The sequence below is a fragment of the Anabrus simplex genome, chromosome 5 (assembly GCF_040414725.1).
Source record: "Anabrus simplex isolate iqAnaSimp1 chromosome 5, ASM4041472v1, whole genome shotgun sequence".
Lineage (NCBI taxonomy): Eukaryota > Metazoa > Arthropoda > Insecta > Orthoptera > Tettigoniidae > Anabrus > Anabrus simplex.
In genome coordinates this window covers 96,899,136-96,918,992 of record NC_090269.1, presented here as the reverse complement: position 1 = coordinate 96,918,992, position 19,857 = coordinate 96,899,136, and the positions used below count along the sequence as shown (strand labels likewise).

Genomic DNA, 19,857 nt, shown 5'->3' with positions numbered 1-19,857 from the left:
AGAGTAGTTAGCTCTACGCCTGGCCATCTTTGCTCCCAGGAATTATCCTGGCATTCATTTTAGGCGTAGGCTGTGTGCCTCAGGGCAATGTCCTCCTCCGGAATGGGCAATCTCGTTTCTTAAATTTTACGACCTCCTGACGAAGATTCGAACCCACATCCTTTCCGGCGAACCGAATACGCCTTTACCGCCTCGGCCAGGGAGCCCCAACAAGGTAATTGAATCAACGGCACGTGGTTTTCCCTAGCGGTCACCCATCCAATTACTGACCACGCCCAATGTTGCTTAACTGCGGTGATCGGTCGAGAACCGGTGTATTCAACATGGTATGGCCGTTATTAATTCACTAATTCCTCCCTTTATTAAAACAACTATAACCCCTGGTTCCTACCCTTCATACTCTTTTTCGTTTTTGTTTTATTCTTAACCACAAACCCCCTCCACGTTAACACTTTCCCATTGCTAACAACGTCTCTAACAGGGCCACAATATGGAAACTCTCTACTAATTTTATCCCTTCCTCGTTCCCCATCTTACTTAACAAGCCTTCAATTTTTACAAAACCTATCTTCCAATCTGGTTATATGGTTCCGTCACCTGCCTCTCACCTTCCTCCCTTATTTTTACTCCCCTCTCCCACACTGCATGATATATTTCTTGTTATTATCGCACTCTCTTTTTCCACTTCCATTCCATATTTTTTTTAGACATTTTAGGACACAGTTTATCCGTCTTTTCCTCCTGACCTTTTCCTTCCCCCACAGATATTTTAAACTCAAACTTCTTTCCCTACCTAGTAACTCGCTTCTTTTTCTTTCTTCTCCTTCTCTCTCTCTTCCATGAACCTGCACGCTGCCGACATCTCTCGCCGACTGGGCACTTTCTCCTATAACTTGTGACTGTTGACCTCTCGTATACGTACTTGCACTGTCCTGGACTTTATCCTCTTTCGTGCTGCCGCTTTCTGTCCCGTCATGGCCATACGTCCACACTGCCACCTTTCTTTCTCCTTGGCTCGTCACCCGACACCCTTCCTGTTTTTGGATTTCATCTATTTCCTATAACTTAGCCACTGACCACGTTCTAGTCAATCTTCCATTCCCCATCACCAGTTGTTGGCCCCTGATGGTATGCTCTCAGTCCTTGACTCCTGGCTATCTCTAGGTGCTTCCTTAAAAATCTAATATTTTACTTCCTTTACTCTTCATTCTGTTTTCACCCACACTTTCTCACCTTGTAAATTCCCTGCATTTCTCAACACAATATCGACTGTAAATGTGTATAATAACCTGTCCTTCACTGGCCACTTTGCCTACTCTTTCTACGTGGTCAATGTCCACTTCACTGAAGTTAATCTTCATTTTTATTTTCGATCACCTTCACCACCTTATACACTAAATATACTTTATTCTCGTTCGCTCTCTCTTAACACCATAAATAAAGATGCATTTCCTCGTATATTCTTGACTACTATTTGCTTCATCTCCTTCACCTTACACAACTCCTCCTCTATATTTTTCACCTTCTTTTTCAATAGCACTTGTTCTTCCGTATTACTTTCCACATTCGACGTCGTCTCTCCGATTTTTCTTATATCCACCTCTTCATATCACTTATCTCCTTCGAACTGTTCCCTTAGCATTTCCTTAACTTTGTCCATTTGGCAAGCCCCTTTAACCACTTCCTTAATCGTTTCGACTTCAACACAACCGGTGGCACCACCTGGATCAAGGTCTAGGTTCATTTCCTCGCTCCGAATTATTAATAGAACTGCCACCACTGCTGCCACCAGTGCCACTCCCCTCGTACTTTCTATATCACCTTTACTCTCCCTTCTCTTTTTCACTTTTCTCTTCAAATACCGTTAAATATTGTCCCACTGAAATGACCATGTCTCGACTCTAGCCACTCAGTATATCCGCTGCCTCTGCTGTCTGCTCGACTGGGCGTCTGGCCAAATCTGAAGAATAAACACGTAGCGCTACTAGAAAAAGTTAAAGCGACTTTTTTGAAGAAGGTTTTGTGTGTTTCAAAGCACACTCTTTTACGAGTGCCTTATGAACTGACAAGGGAGCTATATTACATTGAGGAATTTCGTACCCTATTGTCTCTACAGTCCACTCCAGGATACGAACAACTATTGCAAGAAATACAACTAAAACATATAGAGAGAGTTTTAGTTCCAGTGATGCAATGGTTTAAAAAGACTGGATTCGCGATGTGTACGATTTAAGGCATATAGTCACCAGGTTCGCCGTCCATGGTTTTCATTATAACCTTTGTGAAAGAAAACGGTTCCATGAGCCAGGACTGAATTGTGTATGTGATCGCTGTGGAAATCTTTGTGAACGATACCACGGAATATACTGCAAACTCCGGAATGGATTTTGGAAGAAATTCTGCTCTGACGACAGTTAGATTGTGTAATTTAATAATATTGTGTTTTGCTGTGCTATATTGGAATTATAATATTGTGTATTATTCATTATTCATAATTGCCATTGGCTGCAATAAATTGTTTCATTCATTCATATATAACCCTATTCACGATTATCTTTGAGGATTTTAGGGGTTGAATTTCGAAACATCGAAGAGGGAGGTGGAGATTTTGATTTGCCTGCCATTTTATAGTGAATTATCGGGTACAAGTAATATAAAATTGTTCAGAATCAATGCATAAACATAAATAATTAAAATAACCATTATCTTTTCCATTCCACCATATTACAATTACATCTGTATACCGTATGCCTTAATTTTGTTTTTGGCCATTCACATACATAATTGTAAATAGGCAGACATACAAGGAGCTAGAATAACACAGAGAGTTGGAGGCGCTGCCAGGCCAAAGCTAATTGAACGAACGTCCGCCGTGTTTTCGGTGATCACATAAGCATGGGGGCGTGGGTGCCGCATGACGAAAAGTACTAAAAATACGCATTATAGAATCGCTAGTACAAAATTAAAGACAGTTTGCCCAAAGCTTAGAGTATTAATTATCATAGAGTGGGAAATCTGCCACTTCATCCACGTTGTGACGCGAGGCGAACACCACGATCACCTGATTGTAGAGTAGTTCGAAAAGGATATAAGGAGAATCGCTATGCAGTGGCATACGAACAGCCCATAAAATCGGAATACGAGCGTTATCCTGCTTGGTTGTTGTAGTTATGCGTATATTTACAAAAAAATCGTGCACATAATTGAGTATTTATGAAGGAAGTGCTTAAATCCCATTCCCATCGTATCTTTAAACATTTTGCATCCCCATGAGTACCACTATAATTATTTTATATATGTATTTTTTATTTATTTATTTATGTATTTATTTATTTATTTATTTATTTATTTATTTATTTATTATTTATTTATTTATTTATTTATTTATTTATTTATTTATTTATCTTTTCTACTTGTTTCACGACGCACGAACATATGGAGGTTTTCAGGAACGGAGGAATGGGAAACGGCTAGGGTTGGGAAGGTAGCAGCCGCGGCATTTTTGCCTGGTGTGAAAATGAAAATCCACGGAAAACCATCTTCAGGTCTGCCGACAGTGGGGTTCGAACCCTCTATTTACCGAATGCAAGCTCGCAGGTGTGTGCCCCGAACACGTCATCAATTTCACGAATACGGTACCAGTAAATTACTGTGTTTACCATGCTTAATGTACGTTTGACTGAAATAGGCCTACATCAATCAATGCCCAAGCATAGAACATGTTTTCAGGACTATTATGGTGAGAAGAAAAATAATCTTATTATCAAACTTCAGTGAATCATACATCAACACCAAATGGCAGCAAAAGTGTACTTTCAATGGCAAAGATAAACAGGTATCGAGAAATTATCACTTATTTAAGTCTGAAAATGGGGGATATTTTTATTGTCCTTACTCTGTTTAGTGCAGCCGTTCACTGAATATATGGCTGGCTGGCATTCTTGAAGGCGAGAATCTAACTTTTCCCTTCTTTAAACTCATAATATTCAATCGCCACGCACAATCTCCAAGTCATCTCATCATAATGTCCTCGCGCCAATTCGCCTTGTTTTGACAACTCGAAACATGGCTGCCCTTTATGAACTTTCCTCCGCAATGCGCGCTGATCTCAGGCAAACAGCCCCTTAATATTATTCTAGCTCGTTGACGACGACTGCATCAGAGATGAAGAGAATTACTTTTAACAGCAGACAAGATGTCTTTGCTGTTTATAGGGAAAGTCAAAACAACCGACACGATAGAAAATGTGAAGAACTTCGTTGTCAAGACTGGACGAGAATGGCAAATAGATCGGAATGAACTTAGAACACGAGGACAAAATAAGGCCGGGTTAGGAATCCCCTTCCAATATCTAAATACAATGTCAGACGACAAATTCTGGCCCAAAAAAGTACTGGGGAGGAGATTGGGCTTTCGCTTCGCAAACAGAGCGAATTGTGCAAAAGCCCAGATCTCAGAAACCTTATACTACGGTATACGTCACGGGGCGGTTCCAGGAAGAGATATACTGGTGGCTAACGAAACGTCTTAACTATAAGAAATTGATCGCCAGGAATTTTATGGCATCCACGCATATACAAACCCACAACAGGCAGACCTGAAGGAGATGTTTCGTGCTTTTTCTTTTAAAGAGGCGGTGTGGGTGTAAACTGAAGGACTCAAGGTTTGTACCTTTAAGGGTGGTAAGGAATGGTAAAGGCCCACCTTATTATAATAGAGAAATAAAGAGACTAAGAAGGAGGTGCAGACTGGAAAGAAGGAGATTTACAAATGGCTGTGGAAGTAAGGAGAAATTGAAGGAACTTACAAAAAAATTGAATCTAGCAAAGAAGGCAGCTAAGGATAACATGATGGCAAGCATAATTGGCAGTAATACAAATTTTAGTGAAAACTGGAATGGTATAAATAGGTATTTTAAGACAGAATCAGGTTCCAAGAAGGACATTCCAGGAATAATTAATGAAGAAGGGGAGTGTGTATGTGAGGATCTTCAAAATGCAGAAGTATTCAGTCAGCAGTATGTAAAGATTGTTGGTTACAAGGATAATGTCCAGATAGAGGAGGAGACTACGGCTAAAGAAGTATTAAAATTTACATATGATAACAATGACATTTACAATAAGATACAAACGTTGAAAACTAGAAAAGCGGCTGGAATTGATAAGATTTCTGGAGATATACTAAAGAAAATGGGTTGGGATATAGTACCATATCTGAAGTACTTATTTGATTATTGCTTGGTCGGAGGAGCTATACCAGATGAATGGAGAGTTGCTATAGTAGCCCCTGTGTATAAAGGAAAGGGTGATAGACATAAAGCTGAAAATTACAGGCCAGTAAGTTTGACATGCATTGTATGTAAGCTTTGGGAAAGCATTCTTTCTGATTATATTAGACATGTTTGTGAAATTAATAACTGGTTCGATAGAAGGCAGTTCGGTTTTAAGAAAGGTTATTCCACTGAAGCTCAGCTTGTAGGATTCCAGCAAGATATAGCAGATATCTTGGATTCAGGAGGACAAATGGACTGTATCGCGATTGACCTGTCTAAAGCATTTGACAGGGTGGATCATGGGAGGCTACTGGCAAAAAATGAGTGCAATTGGACTAGATAAAAGAGTGACTGAATGGGTTGCTATATTTCTAGAAAATAGATCTTAGAGAATTAGAGTAGGTGACCCTGTAATAATTAAGAGGCGAATTCCTCAAGGCAGTATTATCGGACCTTTATGTTTTCTTATATATATCAATGATATGAATAAAGAAGTGGAATCAGAGACATGCCTTTTTGCGTATGATGTTATTCTCTATAGAGTAATAAATTACAAGATTGTGAGCAACTGCAACGTGACCTCGATAATGTTGTGAGATGGATAGCAGGCAATGGTACCGGTATATTGATAAACGGAGTTAAAAGTCAGGTTGTGAGTTTCACAAATAGGAAAAGTCCTCCCTGTTTTAATTACTGCGTTGATGGGGTGAAAGTTCCTTTTGGGGATCATTGTACGTACCTAGGTGTTAATATAAGAAAAGACCTTCATTGGGGTAATCACATAAATATGATTGTTAATAAAGGGTACAGATCTCCGCACATGGTTATGGGGGTATTTAGGGGTGTAGTAAGGATGTAAAGGAGAGGGCATATAAGTCTCTAGTAAGACCCCAACTAGAGTATGGTTCCAGTGTATGGGACCCTCACCAGGATTACCTGATACATGAACTGGAAAAATCCAAAGAAAAGCAGCTCGGTTTGTTCTGTGTGATTTCCGACAAAAGAGTAACGTTACACAAATGTTGCAAAGTTTGGGCTGGGAAGAATTGAGAGAAAGAAGAATAGCTGCTCGACTAAGTGGTATGTTCCGAGCTTTCAGCGGAGAGAGGGCGTGGAATGACATTAGTAGACGAATAAGTTCGAGTGGCGTTTATTAATGTAGGAAAGATCACAATATGAAGATAAAGTTGGAATTCAAGAGGACAAACTGGGGCAAACATTCATTTTTATAGGAAGGGGAGTTAGGGATTGGAATAACTTACCAAGGGAAATGTTCAATAAATTTCCAATTTCTTTGAAATCATTTAGGAAAAGGCTAGGAAAGCAACAGATAGGGAATCTGCGACCTGGGCGACTGCCGTAAATGCAGATCAGTACGGTATTGATTGATTGAAAAAAAGGAAAACAAGGCTTAATTCGGACATCTCTGGTGGCGTTAAATTCTCTTTTTATAAATTTGTTGCCCAAAAACAAGTAGTAGTCAAATTTAGAAAAAAAGTTAATTTATTTTTTGCTTCATCTGAAATTACAGCCATGAAGGCCGGTTTGGTAGTTCTTTATCCTTCAGTCACGAGATGTCGCTTTGAATCTTATTTTGTACCAAGGAGTATATATAGTACCATTTGTGGCATGACAGCTGTCTGACTTTTCACCAATGGTGTTGGAGATAATTGAAGGTTGAAATCCGCATCGTAGTCGTAGGTTTGAACTGTTTTTGACGGCGGTCTGTAGTTGTACTTTTTTTTTTTTGTATGGTTGAGGGCGTAAATCAAATCTTTTGAAAATGTGAATCGGTGCACAGTATCGGTTTATGTTATGAAGTGCTAGATGTAATGTACATTAACTCCCTTTCTTAATTAGAAAAATGATTGAGCACTAACAAGTTGATATTTCATTTGCAAGGATGAACGAAATATCTTGATCTATCAAAGGGGAGGGTGAATAATGCTGCTAGCACCTATTGGCCAATCTATCTTGGGGGGTGACAATAATGCTCCTACAAATCGATTGCCATACAATTCTAGACAGAGAAAACCCAGTATAGACAGTGACAGTAGCTCGGCAGGAGAAAATTCAGAAGGGCCAGGTTCTGATGAGTACAGATTCATTGAAACTTCACATTCTCAAGAGGTATCTTATTAATACACTTAACTTATTGCTATCAGTTGTCCTGTCGTAGTGGTAACATTTCTAATTGATGACATCTGCAGTAGTGGTTTTAACCTCTTTTCATAACAAGCCCAACCTAGGTGACGATCCAGCCCTCAACACAACTATCTCATTACTGATTTAATTTTTTGCATGCGATTGTTGGTATTCTCTGTTCACAGTCCGTATCATATGTATTGATGCATGCGATTGTTGGTATTCTCTGTTCACAGTCCATATCATATGTATTGATGAACTTGTAGAATTCTGAAGTAAATCATACCTGACATCTGATAAGATAATAGGCGTAGTAATTGTAATTTTCAGAAATTTGCATACCGGTACCCATTTCCAGTTAGTCGTAACTTATGTCTTAACTACGAGAGCTGGAGTCAGTAAGATCAGGTGAAAAATATTGAGGTAGGACTACTACTCATTGTAAACCAATTAAAAAAAACCCTAGTTCATTTTGTAGACAGGGTAGGCTACTTACTCAGACTGCTTTTCATTGATTGCTATAATTTATTTACACAGCAGTGCTTTAAAGCATTGTACACAGAAAAGAAATATGGTATTGATAAGAGTTTAAGTACTGTCACTTTGTGTGTATCAAGTGAAGTGAAACCAAATCCATTTATTTTCCAAATGTAGAAAGATAGGAATAAATAATAGGATCATCACGACAACTGGTTAGTGTGGGAAGAGAGATAAATAGAAATAAAACAAAAAAGGACTAGGACAATCTCCAGGTCTACATCCATTTCCCCTCAGCTCTGGTCAAGTTTGTTTCTGCTTCCCAGCTTCATCACGAGGGTGGAAGGCATCAACACTCATTGAGGGATTATCTTGATAAATCTTAAGGGGTGCTGGGATGAAATGGATTTAGAAGAATTAGTATTGAGATGAGAGAGCCCATCTATTTGAAAACAGCAGTGTCTGGAGATTGACTGTGTACTTCTGTTTTGTCTTTCTGTTTCTCCCTTTTCCCACATCGACTTGTCATTGTGTTCTTGACTTTCTATGTATGGCTTGATTTGCTCTTGTTTGTTCCTTTCCATTACTTATTTTCTTAACTGTGGTTGCCTAGTTTTACTTCCTCTTAATATATGAAGACCCCATGGAAAGAACAGGGTAAGTCCATGAGTTTATGGCACATTCTGGTGGCCAGCCATCATCACTACAGATCTGTTGAAATTAATTTCAAATAACTCGGCAAGTCACTGAGAGACAGAGGTTTATAATTTTAGTGGAAAGAGAAAGAACGTCCCGAGTCGTCGTCCTCACAGAAAGAATGGGGCAAGTCCAGGCGCGTTTTGTTCCACAGCTGCTTACAGCAGTTTGGTCATTTGAGTTGTGAGCGCGCACGTGATAAGTTGTGGTTAAAGTTATTCTGTGTTCTGTCTTATAATAGTGTTTACTGTTAAATTTGAGTGTGGTGTGGGATGTCTAAAATGAGTGGATCTTCGGAAGATGGTGAGAAGCCATCTGTTCAGCAAGCAGCTAAAAAGAGAAAAAGTTATGGTAGAATTGAGTACAGTTTGTAGGGACTTGAGGGCAATATCTCATGTGTTAGGGAGTGACTGCAAATGTTCTTTGTTTGAGTGTTTCAAGATAATCAAACCCCACGAAAAAGCAGAACCTATCAGGAACTTTCATTTGCTATGTAACTGGAACGATCAATTTTCTTATTAACCAGCTTAATTTCTGTGACATTAATTGCTTGTAGAAGACCTAGGCGAGATGATTCCAGTGCAAGAGATTGCTCTTTCCGCTACATAGTAAGAATTAAATGAAATGGCTCCGTGAAGGAAATTCCGTTTGTCAAAAAGGCCTTCATTGCTTTGCATGGAATAACAAAGCGCAGATTGGCGACAATGCAGTTGAGTATGAAGGAAACAGGAAAATCTCCTAAGGATAAAAGAGGCACACACGGTAATCGGCCATGGAAAATATCCAAAGAAAAGGAGGAAGCTGTTATAAACCACACAGGTTCATTTAAGAGAAGGAAGAGCCACTATGGCAAGGGAAAGACAGAAAGAATTTACCTTCCAGAACAACTATCGATAAAAAAATGCTATGAATTATATAAAGAAGCATACCCTGAACTTCTAGTTTCATATGAGACCTACAGAAAGGTATTTAACAGCAAATTTAACTTGTCATTTGGGTACCCATGTACCGATACCTGTTCAACATGTGACAAATTTCAAGCAGAATTAAAGACTTTGAATGCAAAACTTTCACAAAATGTCACTGAACAAGAAAAACAAGAGATTACAGATACAATTAAATTACTTACTATTGAAAGTCAGGTTCAACAGTTAAGAGCTATTCCGTTTTATACGAGAAAGCGAATAGCAAGGAAACAAAGTAAAAAGACAGCTGGAATGGAAGCAGTTTGCATGGACTATCAAAAGAACTTACCCCGCCTAACATCAGTACTAATGATTTCTATTACAAGCGTCAACTGTCCTCCTACAGTTTCAACATTCGACTGTCCGACCGTGATGCAGTATTTTATACTTATACTGAAGATGTAGGGAATAAAAGAGCGAATAAAATTATTAGTTTTCTGCATAGTTATGCGAGTGAGGTCCTTGATACAAAAGTCAGGGTTCTTGTAATATTCTGTGATTCCTGCTCGGGACAGAATAAGAACTACGCAATGTTTTTTTTATCTTCCTATGTTGTTCACACAATTAAGAGATTAAATAGTGTCAAAATTGTATTTCCGATAAGAGGACATTCGTATATGGAGTGCGATAAGAATTTTGGTTTGACAGAAGAGAAAACTGTTGCAGAGGTACCAGATGTCTGGGTTAATGCATGCCAAACCGCAAGAGTCAATCCAAGGCCTTTTAAAGTCATTCCTATTGAACAGGAGATTATACGTTATTGGACGACCTTTTTGAAATGTCATTACAAACCGAAGTGCTTTTTCAAGACACAACCGCTCAGAGAAGCTCTGGTTGTGAAGGAAGATAAGCTCTTCAAATACAGGACTAGTTTCAACGGAGCCTTTGAATTTGTAGATTTGGAATGTTCTGGTTATTTACAAGTGGACATGGTAGCTGAGCATCAACCACATGGACCTAAAGAATTCTTATGGCCTCAGCGAGCATATAATGGTAAGTGATCTGTAATATGAGACTAATTTTTATAGGGCAAACGAAAATTAATGTTATGCAAATAACTAAGTCTAGTGGTATATTTTCAGAGCTCCTGCCAATATCTTATGAGAAATATGCAGAGCTTCAAGTACTTCAACATTTTTGTGGCAAGGAAGCATAGGATTTCTATTCCAATCTACCTCATAAGGAACCCAAAACCAACCAAACCAAACTACAAAAACACAAAGACAGAAAAACCTACCAAAAAGTGGAATACCTTGAACAAAACAATGTGAACATATTAGATGTTTACGTTCAAAAGTTGATTTAATACATTATTATTTATTATTATTATTATTATTATTATTATTATTATTATTATTATTATTATTATTATTTGTAATCCTGATTTGTCGTGAGTACCTTATTTTTTAGTACTCCTCGCTCAAGGCTTATTGTATTAAGGTACATTAATAGTCGGACATTGATGGACTCGTCATGTTCTTTCAGTGACAGAGGTGTACTTCCTTTGAATTCTTACTGTTTTCATAATTTCACTTTGGTAGTTTTTTTCATAATGTACTTTCTTTATAAGAAGTAAATTTGGTAAAACTACTATTGCTTAAACTCAATTGGGGTGTTGTATTTCTTTTTAATGTTGAAAGTTTAAATTTGCTCTCGTGAAAAATTTACAAAATGTGACTTACCCCGTTTTTCCCGTGGAGCCTTCATATTTTATTGCAGCCAATGGCCAAAAGAAATTTACATTAATAACACAACATTGGTCATCTTTGCAGAAGGCTGTTAGCGATTTGTGCCGAGAAGTACAAATCATAGCATGATAACGTTCACAGCTATTACCACATCGTTCACATACACAGTCCATGTCTGGTTGATGGAATTTCTTAGTTTTACATAACTTAAAATGAAATCCATATATTGTAAAGCGTGTAATTAAGTGTCTGAGTTTATATCTCTTCCTTCCCAGTCTTTGTAAATCATTCCGTCCATCGAGTAAAATTCGCTCCATACGTCTCTCTTCTTTGTTCTTAATTTCTCTATGAACCGTCGATATGTTGGTTATTAAAACAATAATCACCATCACCTGACTGGCAAAAATTGTGGAGCTCTTTGCAAAAATCAAAGTGGAAACAAACAATGACATTCAGGTACATTTAGGAAGGTTTTATGAAAAAGTATTCAACCATTTCAAAGATAGAGATAAGAGATCATAAAGGCTATTCCACGAGCTGCTTTTCAACCCTGAGAAGTAGACGCTGATTTTATTGCACCTGTAAGCAATAAAACCTTTTAAGCTTTAAAACATTTTGTGATACCGGAGTGGAAGCTATTGATGGATATTTTTTTGTCACAAGTAACAAAATTTCCTCAGTGTTTCTTTCGCATTTGTTGAGTAAAAATGCCTCTTGGCTAAGAAGACGCAGTGAGGACTATTTCTTGAATTGCGGATGATGGAGCATTAGTTATGCTTCTAATATGATTGGTGCTTTATTTGGAAGTGTCACCTGCTCTGAGACAATTCTGTGAACTCTATCAGAGACAACGTGGATGAGGTCGTCGGGGGTATGAAAGGTTTCTGGTCCTTCAGGTCTTGTGTGAGATTACAACACTACTGCGGTCCAGGCCAAAAATTGTCTCATGGCAGTAAGAAACGTTGCTGTAAACGAGAGGACTGTAAAGCAAAGACTTCTGGAAGCCAATTTGAAGTCTAGAAGACCCGCCGCTGATGTGGAAATTACACCTCATCATGAAACTACGTGATTAGAAATACTGGAACTGGACTGTAGACAAGTGATCAGTGATGTTCTTCACAAACAAGTTGCAATTTTGTCTGTTGTCACCTGGTGGTAGAGAGGTTGGTGAAGGACTGGGGAGTGATATTCACCCCACAGTATCTTGAGAGGATGCTGTTTGAGGTGTGAACAGAGCTTGTCATCATTGATGGAAGTGCTCTGAATGTGCACCAATACATTGAGGGGGGTGTTAGCAGACCTTTCAAAAAAATACTGTTTTATGTCACACTGATGCTGATGGGTGTAATGGTAATGATAGGATAGGAAAGGGCAAGGAATCAACCATGGCCTTATTTAAGGTACAGCCTGAGTAGGCTACTTTAACGGAGCATGTAATCCCCTTTGCTATATTTGTTGGTGAAAGCTTAGTGCTGATGCACAACAACGCCTCCCATTGTTGCTCGTTGTGTGTTAGAATTCCTTCGTGATGTCGGGATACAAACCCTGAACTAGTTGACATATAGGCCAGACCTCAGGCTTCATTTCCGTTGAGCACCTATAGGATATGCTTGGGCAAAATGCCCAACATCAAAATTTTGACACTGTGAATGAAATGACACCAGAACTATTGGAAGAATGGATCTGCATCCTCCAGAAAGCTGTCCAGGTTCTTGTGAGTAGCAGGTCACGGCATCGTTGCCAGGGGTAGAAACTCACCTCACTAGTGTGAGGAAAGTGATTACATTTTATGAATCTCATATTTGTCCCTTATTGATTTTTCAGTAAAGAAATATGTAATTAGTCCACCTTGGTAAGTTCATTAAATGTTCAATAAAAACACATTAAATGTTTCTTCAGCCTTGAAAAAGAAATGTAAAGTTTATAGAATACTCTAGAAAAAACACCACACTAAAAGTTTGTATGAAATAATTAATCTTGAAATGTTATAACTTGTCAGAACATAAAAAAGGAAAATTACCATAAAAATCATAAAGAAGAATATATATAAGCATCTATGATACAGAAGACCAGGAAGGACAAGTTCAGGAATGAAGAGTCCGAGAGGAGGTGGGAACTGGAGACTCCTTACTACAGAGGATCCAGAAAGCAAGACTGAAGTCGTTTGGCCGTGTAAGAAGGACGAGTGCAAGCAGGACTGCAAGAAGAGATTATGAAAGAGAAGTAAAAGGAAAAAAGACCAGCTGGCAGACCCAGAGGAAAATGGATCTGATGAAGAAAGATGTTGAGGAGAGAGGATAAGATTCGGTGAAGATTACAAGAGAACAGTTGTTCATGGACAAAGATGGAGGGGGCTCATACACTACACTCGGGCAATTGGAGATGGTCAACGATGATGATGACTTATTCTTAAGTCTTGATATGTATTAGCATCAAAATTATCATCCTGTAGGAAAGTTTGGAAATTGACAATTGGAAAAAGTGAAATGAAATATGTTGTCTATACAGAAAACAAAAGGAATGTAGTAAAAACATGAAAGTAATAGATGTCAAGTGGTTAGTGGCAGCAAGAGAATGTTCAGTAGCAAGATCGTGAATTATGGTAAGTCATTATCCCATTATTGCTCTTCAATGAAATTTAGTGGAAATGCAAAACTCTGCAACTTTTTGAGAAATGTTCAAAATTATTGAAAAAAAATAACACTGGCCTTTGACAATGAGAATGAGCACAGGGCTCTTTATTTTTTTGTACTTCTTGCTCTCACCAGTACTGTATCCTCTTGTGACTGTGATGAGGAGATGGTTATTTAGTTGTACCTCCTCTAATCATCACTATCACCTTGTGGGTGGGGATGGTAGAATAACACCCATGGTATCCCCTGCCTGTTGTAAGAGGTGACTAGAAGCGGCTCCAGGGGCTCGTAACTTGGGAGCGTAGGGAGTCCTGACATTCTTTCCACTTAGTTGTACCAGGTTCCTCACTTTCATATGACTTCCCTTGGTCAACTCTTGTTCTCTTCTGACCCCACCGGTAATACATATGGAAGCCTAGGGTGTCTTTCATTTTCACGCCTTTCATGGCCCTTGTCTTTTTTTGGCCAATATATTAATTTTTCTAAGTATTGGATCCCTTTTTTTTTTTTTTTTTTTTTTTTTCTCTATGATTAGTGTTATATTGAGGATGGTTGCCTAGTTGTACTTTTAAAACTATAATCACCATCACCACTCTTGTGGCTGTGTGTGATGAGGGTATAGCTATCTAGTTATACCTTCTCTTAAAACAATACTGGGTTTGAACCCCACTGTTGGTAGCCCTGATGATGGTTTTCTGTGGTTTCCCATTTTCACACCAGGCAATGCTGGGGCTGTACCTTAATTAAGGCCATGACCGCTTTCTTCCCACTCCTAGCCCTTTCCTGTCCTATCATCGCCATAAGACCTATCTTGTAGGTGCAACGTAAAGCCAATTGAAAAGTGCAAAAACGGTCTCCAACACATGGTTGTGTGTGATTACGGGTGGTTGTCTAGTTGTTATCTCCCATTAAAACTATGATTGTCACCACCACCACTCTTGTGACTATACTTTCTCTGACATCAAAAATCAAATCAAAATCTCTTTATTTGCAAATGAGGTGTCTACCTCGGTGGCAAATGGTACACTAAAATACATTATTGTCAAGCACTAAATATTAAATTAAGAAGAGAAGAAAATTTTCCTATAATATACAATATTATACAATTTACGCTAACAATGTTTTCTATTAAACACACAGCTCATCCTTAATAAATTTATATTGTTTACAAAATTCTACTTATAATATCTCCTGTACTACTTACAAATATAGTCAACTGATATACAGTATGTGGAATTACTTCAAATGATACTATACGACTGGTATGAGAATAATATTTACATTGCATTTATTTATTTACTTTATTTTTACCCGTTCTGGATCCTAAGTAGCATAAGGACCTGCTGCGTCTTAACCAGAGCCCCTTTTGCCACCACTTTTCAGAGTTCCTGAAGGGCCTTCACAGCTACCGTAGCGGTCCCAGGGCCCTCGAAGTTCCCACTGTACTTCACCCCTACAGGCAGTCCCCTACGTTGGCTGTCCAAACTCCTTAGACCAGGGGATGGAATTAATTTATTCACACACATTTTTTAAAATTTACAATAACCTGCACTGGTCGAATGCCCTCTAACACTTCATTTATTTTCTCTGTTGCTGTTTATTCTCTTCTTGAATATCTGTACAGATTTTGGAAAAGGATCAAACACTACCCCTGGTAAACTGTTCCACTCCTTCACACCCTTCCCAATGAATGAAAATTTACCCCAATCGCTTCTGCTAAAATTCCTTCTAATTTTATATTTGTGGTCAGTCCTGCCGATATAATTATTTTCCAACTGAAGCCTCTCACGGATATCTCCCCATGCTTCTTCTCTTGTATAGGCTCTATATAATCCTATAAGTCTAGTTTTCTCCCTTCTCTTACTTTTACTTTTTCCTTTTTTCTCCTTTAAGTTGTATACATCATCCAGGAAAGGGCTGACTATGTCTTGTATGTCATCAAAATATTCCCTCCCCATATATTCCAGTAGACCTTCAAAATCTAAAACCCAATGTGTAGTCTGTGTACAGGATGTGCAAGGTATTAATATCAGTATATTTGAGGACACAGAGTCATTATGAAAAATAACCATATCTGATGAATAAAAAAATGTATTGTTCCAGAGTTTGATCCACAAATGCAGCAATGGTTGGAGTAAAGGTTTATTCAATGTAACTGACTTTAGCCATGACAACGGCCAAAGTGCCGGACTGAATCATTGTCATGTACAAATCACATGGTAGTTATTGATGCTGGAGATTACTCAAGTAGTGGTGGCTTTTGGGGATTCAGTTGTATTGTGGGTATGTTGATTAGCTCCCTGTTCAACAGCATCCAGCATGTAATAATCTAGGAGATATAGGTCAGATGAGTTAGGTGGCCAAATATTTGATGTGATATTGTCATGCAGATTAACTGCCATCCAATCTTGTGTTGTCACAGCTTTGTACGCAGGTTCAGAGTCATGCTGAATCACATGTAGCCTTCAATTGCACACGCTCTCTATCCACGACTAAACTGTCTCCAGCAGCATTCATCCAAAGGTCCGGGAAAAGTGGGGTGTCATTACTTGTCCTTTGCTGCTTGCTACCCTTAAAACCATCACAGTTGTGGTAAAGTTAGTGTGCATAACATGGATGACATCAGGAGGATCTGTATAAAACCACCTGTCATTTCTCCCTTTAATTTTTTTTATCAGAAAATATCTGGAGAAGGCAGGTTTTCTGGATGTTTCAAACTGTTCAGTAATCTTCTTGGTTGGAGCTGCCATTGTTCTTGTGTTTGCCTTTCCCTCATGACATAAGACTTGTATCGAATATCCTTATGCATCGCAGTGCAGATTGCTCGTCCGGATACTAAGAGATCTCTGGTAATGTCATTCTGGGGTTCTCATTGATCACGTTCTGCACTTGCTGTACAAACTGTGGTGTCCTCTTGCTATCCAAACACTGTAACTACTTTTTGTGGTTGGCTTCATAGGACAAAGTACCTTTCCATTTCTTGTGTTTCTGAATGCTCTGAAATAATAAACGTACAGCAGTTAATTTGCACATAACTGTAGGCGCACAATTTCATGTTCTCAAATACCTTACACACCTCGCAATAAAACTTATTTGAATCTGCCATCTACTAAGAAAGTTAAAGGGGATTTATGTTGCATAGGGGTAAGATTCCCTAAATATGATACAAAATCACAAAATTTGGAGTACAGTGAAACCTCGGAATGCGAGTAACTCGGTCTGCGAGTGTTTTGCAAGACGAGCAAACATTTAAAATAAATTGTAACTTGATAAGCGAGTGAGGTTCCGCAATACGAGCGTCACGTGCGCCTACTTTTTCCCCTCCCCGATGCCTTTGTTGAATGGATGAACGAGATATTTGCTCCTGTAGTGAAGAAATAACTTTCACAAAATAATCTGCTGCTCAAAGTCTTGGTGTTATGGACAATGCTCCTGCTCATCCTCCTGGCCTTGAGGCCTTGAGGACGTCTTACTGGAGGAATTCAAGTTTGTTAAGGTTAAGTTGCTTCCTCCCAACACTACTCCACTTCTCCAGCCTATGGTTCAGCAAGTCATTTCGAACTTCAAGAAGCTATACACCAAAGCACTATTTCAGCGATGCTTCGAAGTGACCGAAGGAACAAACCTTACCCTCCGAGAGTTTGGGAGAAATCATTTCCCCATCGTGAACTTCCTGAAGATCATCGATAAAGCCTGGGATGGAGTCACCAAGAGAACTCTCACTTCCGCTTGGGGAAAGCTATGGCCTGACTGTTCTTGGACATGACTTTGAGGTGATTGTTGGTGACAATGGTCCGCCGATTGTCGATGAAATTGTGTCCTTAGGGAAGATTATGGGGCTGGAGGTGAATGACGTGGACATTCGAGAGCTGGTGGAAGAACATAGCCAGGAACTGACCACAAACGAACTGATGGACCTGCATCGTGAACAACAGGAGGTTATGGAGATCTCGTCCGGGAAAGAGGAGGAGGAAAAGTAAATGGAATCTCTCACTTCAACTGAGATTCGGGAAAAGTGAAAAATGTGGGAAACGGTGCAAAATTTTGTAGAAAATCGCCACCCGAATAAGGCTGTAGCAGTGAGAGCGATGAATCAGTTCAATGACAATGCAATGTCACATTTTCATGAAATCCTCAAAAAGAGGCAAAAGCAACAATCATTGGACCGGTTCCTCGTTAAAGTTGCACGAAAAAAAAAAAAAAAAACAATTCCAGTGAGCCAACAGATAGCAGTGATTCCGTTTGTGAAATTCGTCCTACACATTAACTCTTCTCATGTCATTTCTCATCTCCCTCACACCAGGAATGATTCTATTGTAAGGAAAAGTTCACTTTAATTTGTTTTACGTTCTATTTTGTTTCAGAAATGGTATGCGAATAAATATTTTTGTGTTGTGGACGAATCATCCACGTTTCAATTGTTTCTTATGGGAAAACTTGTTTTGATATACGAGCGCTTTGGATTACAAGCATGTTGCCGGGACGAATTATGCTCGTTATCCAACGTTCCACTGTATCTTATTTTAAAAATAGGTTTTAATTACAGTAGGTAAGGTAAGCTGCTTATTGCCGGCCCCGTGGTGTAGGGGTAGTATCCCTGCCTCTTACCTGGAGGCTCCGGGATCAATTCCCTGCCAGGTCAGGGATTTTTACGTGGATCTGAGGGCTGTTTCGCGGTCCATTCAGCCTACGTAATTAAAATTGACTAAAATCTGACGGTGAGATAGCGGCCTCGGTCTAGAAAGCCAAGAATAACGGCAGAGAGAATTCGCCATGCTGACCACAAGACACCTCATAATCTGCAGGCCTTCGGGCTGAGCAGCGGTCGCTTGGTAGGCAATGGCTCTTCAGAGCTGTCGTGCCATGGGGTTAGGTTAGGTTAGGTAAGCTCTTTATCAACTGGATTATATTTGATTAATCACGGCAATATATTTAGCCAAGGAAACTTAGAAATGGACTGAAAATTCAAAAAATAATGCTGGATATCCATGTACTATCAAGTGTGAATAGTGTTCTGTTCTACTTTCTGCTGTAGAAGATTCCCAATATTTCTTACATTTTAGTCATTTAGTTACCCTTTTATTATTGTTGTCAGACTCCAGCTCTCAAAATGGTATCTAGTAGTTTTTTGGTATTATGTAAGTACTCAAGACGTAACCTTATCAGTTTTTACTTTTTGGTTCTGAATTTAGTAGAACTTGTTTATACGCCTTGCAGACAAGTTCCTAGCTGCTCTGCTGCACACTCCTCAAACCTCAATGCACTTTTGTTGCTACTATTATCCGTAATGATATTTATTTACTGTTCCAATTTTGATAAAAAAAAAGTCTCTAGCCTTTCAATGAACAACACACTTTCCATTCTGAATTTGAAGCAGTCACAATTTTTCCTCTAAAATTCATCTTTTCTTATCAATAATGGGGGACGTACGCGATGGCTGTACTCAGTCCCCTGTTTGGCCTGCCATCTTCCACCATTTGCGATAGACAAAACACTAGCACCTCTTCACTCAAGTGTAATGTTTTTTTAAAAATAAGTAATACCAGCGTTTGATGAAATGTGTCTAAGTGACACTGGATTGGTCTGCACAAATGTGGTTTGCAGTGATGTGACACTCCATTGGTCTAAATCGTCAGGGTTGCATAGTAAAGAGTCTCCCCTTGCAGTTGAGGGGGTGTTGTTTGAACAAGTGCCTTGGAGTTTTTATTGTGCTGCAGTTGATGATCACATCTGTGTTGAATTCTGGAAGAGATACCATATTTTATAAAATTCAGCTAATGGCAGTGGCTCTTCATGCAAACCATGTGAAAAATGTCACAGAATTTGATGATTATGATCATCATCCATTTCTCTCATCCAGTTCCCATGGAGTTTATGATATGATGTTAGGTTATAAATGTATTTCTTGGGGCGGGTTGGTGGGTCTCTAGCCTTGGCATTGAATTCATCAAGTAAGATTTATATGATTTACTTTTCAAAAT

The 19,857-nt window shown here is 38.9% G+C and overlaps 1 protein-coding gene and 1 non-coding gene across 5 annotated transcripts in view; one reads left to right on the top strand and one right to left on the bottom strand.

Moving 5' to 3' along the window:
* Positions 1–221: 221 nt before the first annotated feature.
* On the bottom strand, positions 222–340 carry LOC136875186 (5S ribosomal RNA). Its single transcript, XR_011018351.1, has one exon. It is a non-coding gene; the product is annotated as a 5S ribosomal RNA (ribosomal RNA).
* Positions 341–7,004: 6,664 nt separating this feature from the next.
* Positions 7,005–19,857, top strand: part of LOC136873792 (kelch-like protein diablo) — a 273,434-nt gene continuing 260,581 nt past the window's right edge. For all 4 annotated transcript variants that reach the window (XR_010860175.2, XM_067147027.2, XM_067147028.2 and 1 more), the window contains exon 1: positions 7,005–7,402. Coding sequence is in view for 3 of the 4 variants with exons in the window: in XM_067147027.2 (XP_067003128.1) it covers positions 7,217–7,402 (186 nt within the window). In the remaining variant the exon portion in view is untranslated. The remainder of the gene's footprint in view (positions 7,403–19,857) is intronic.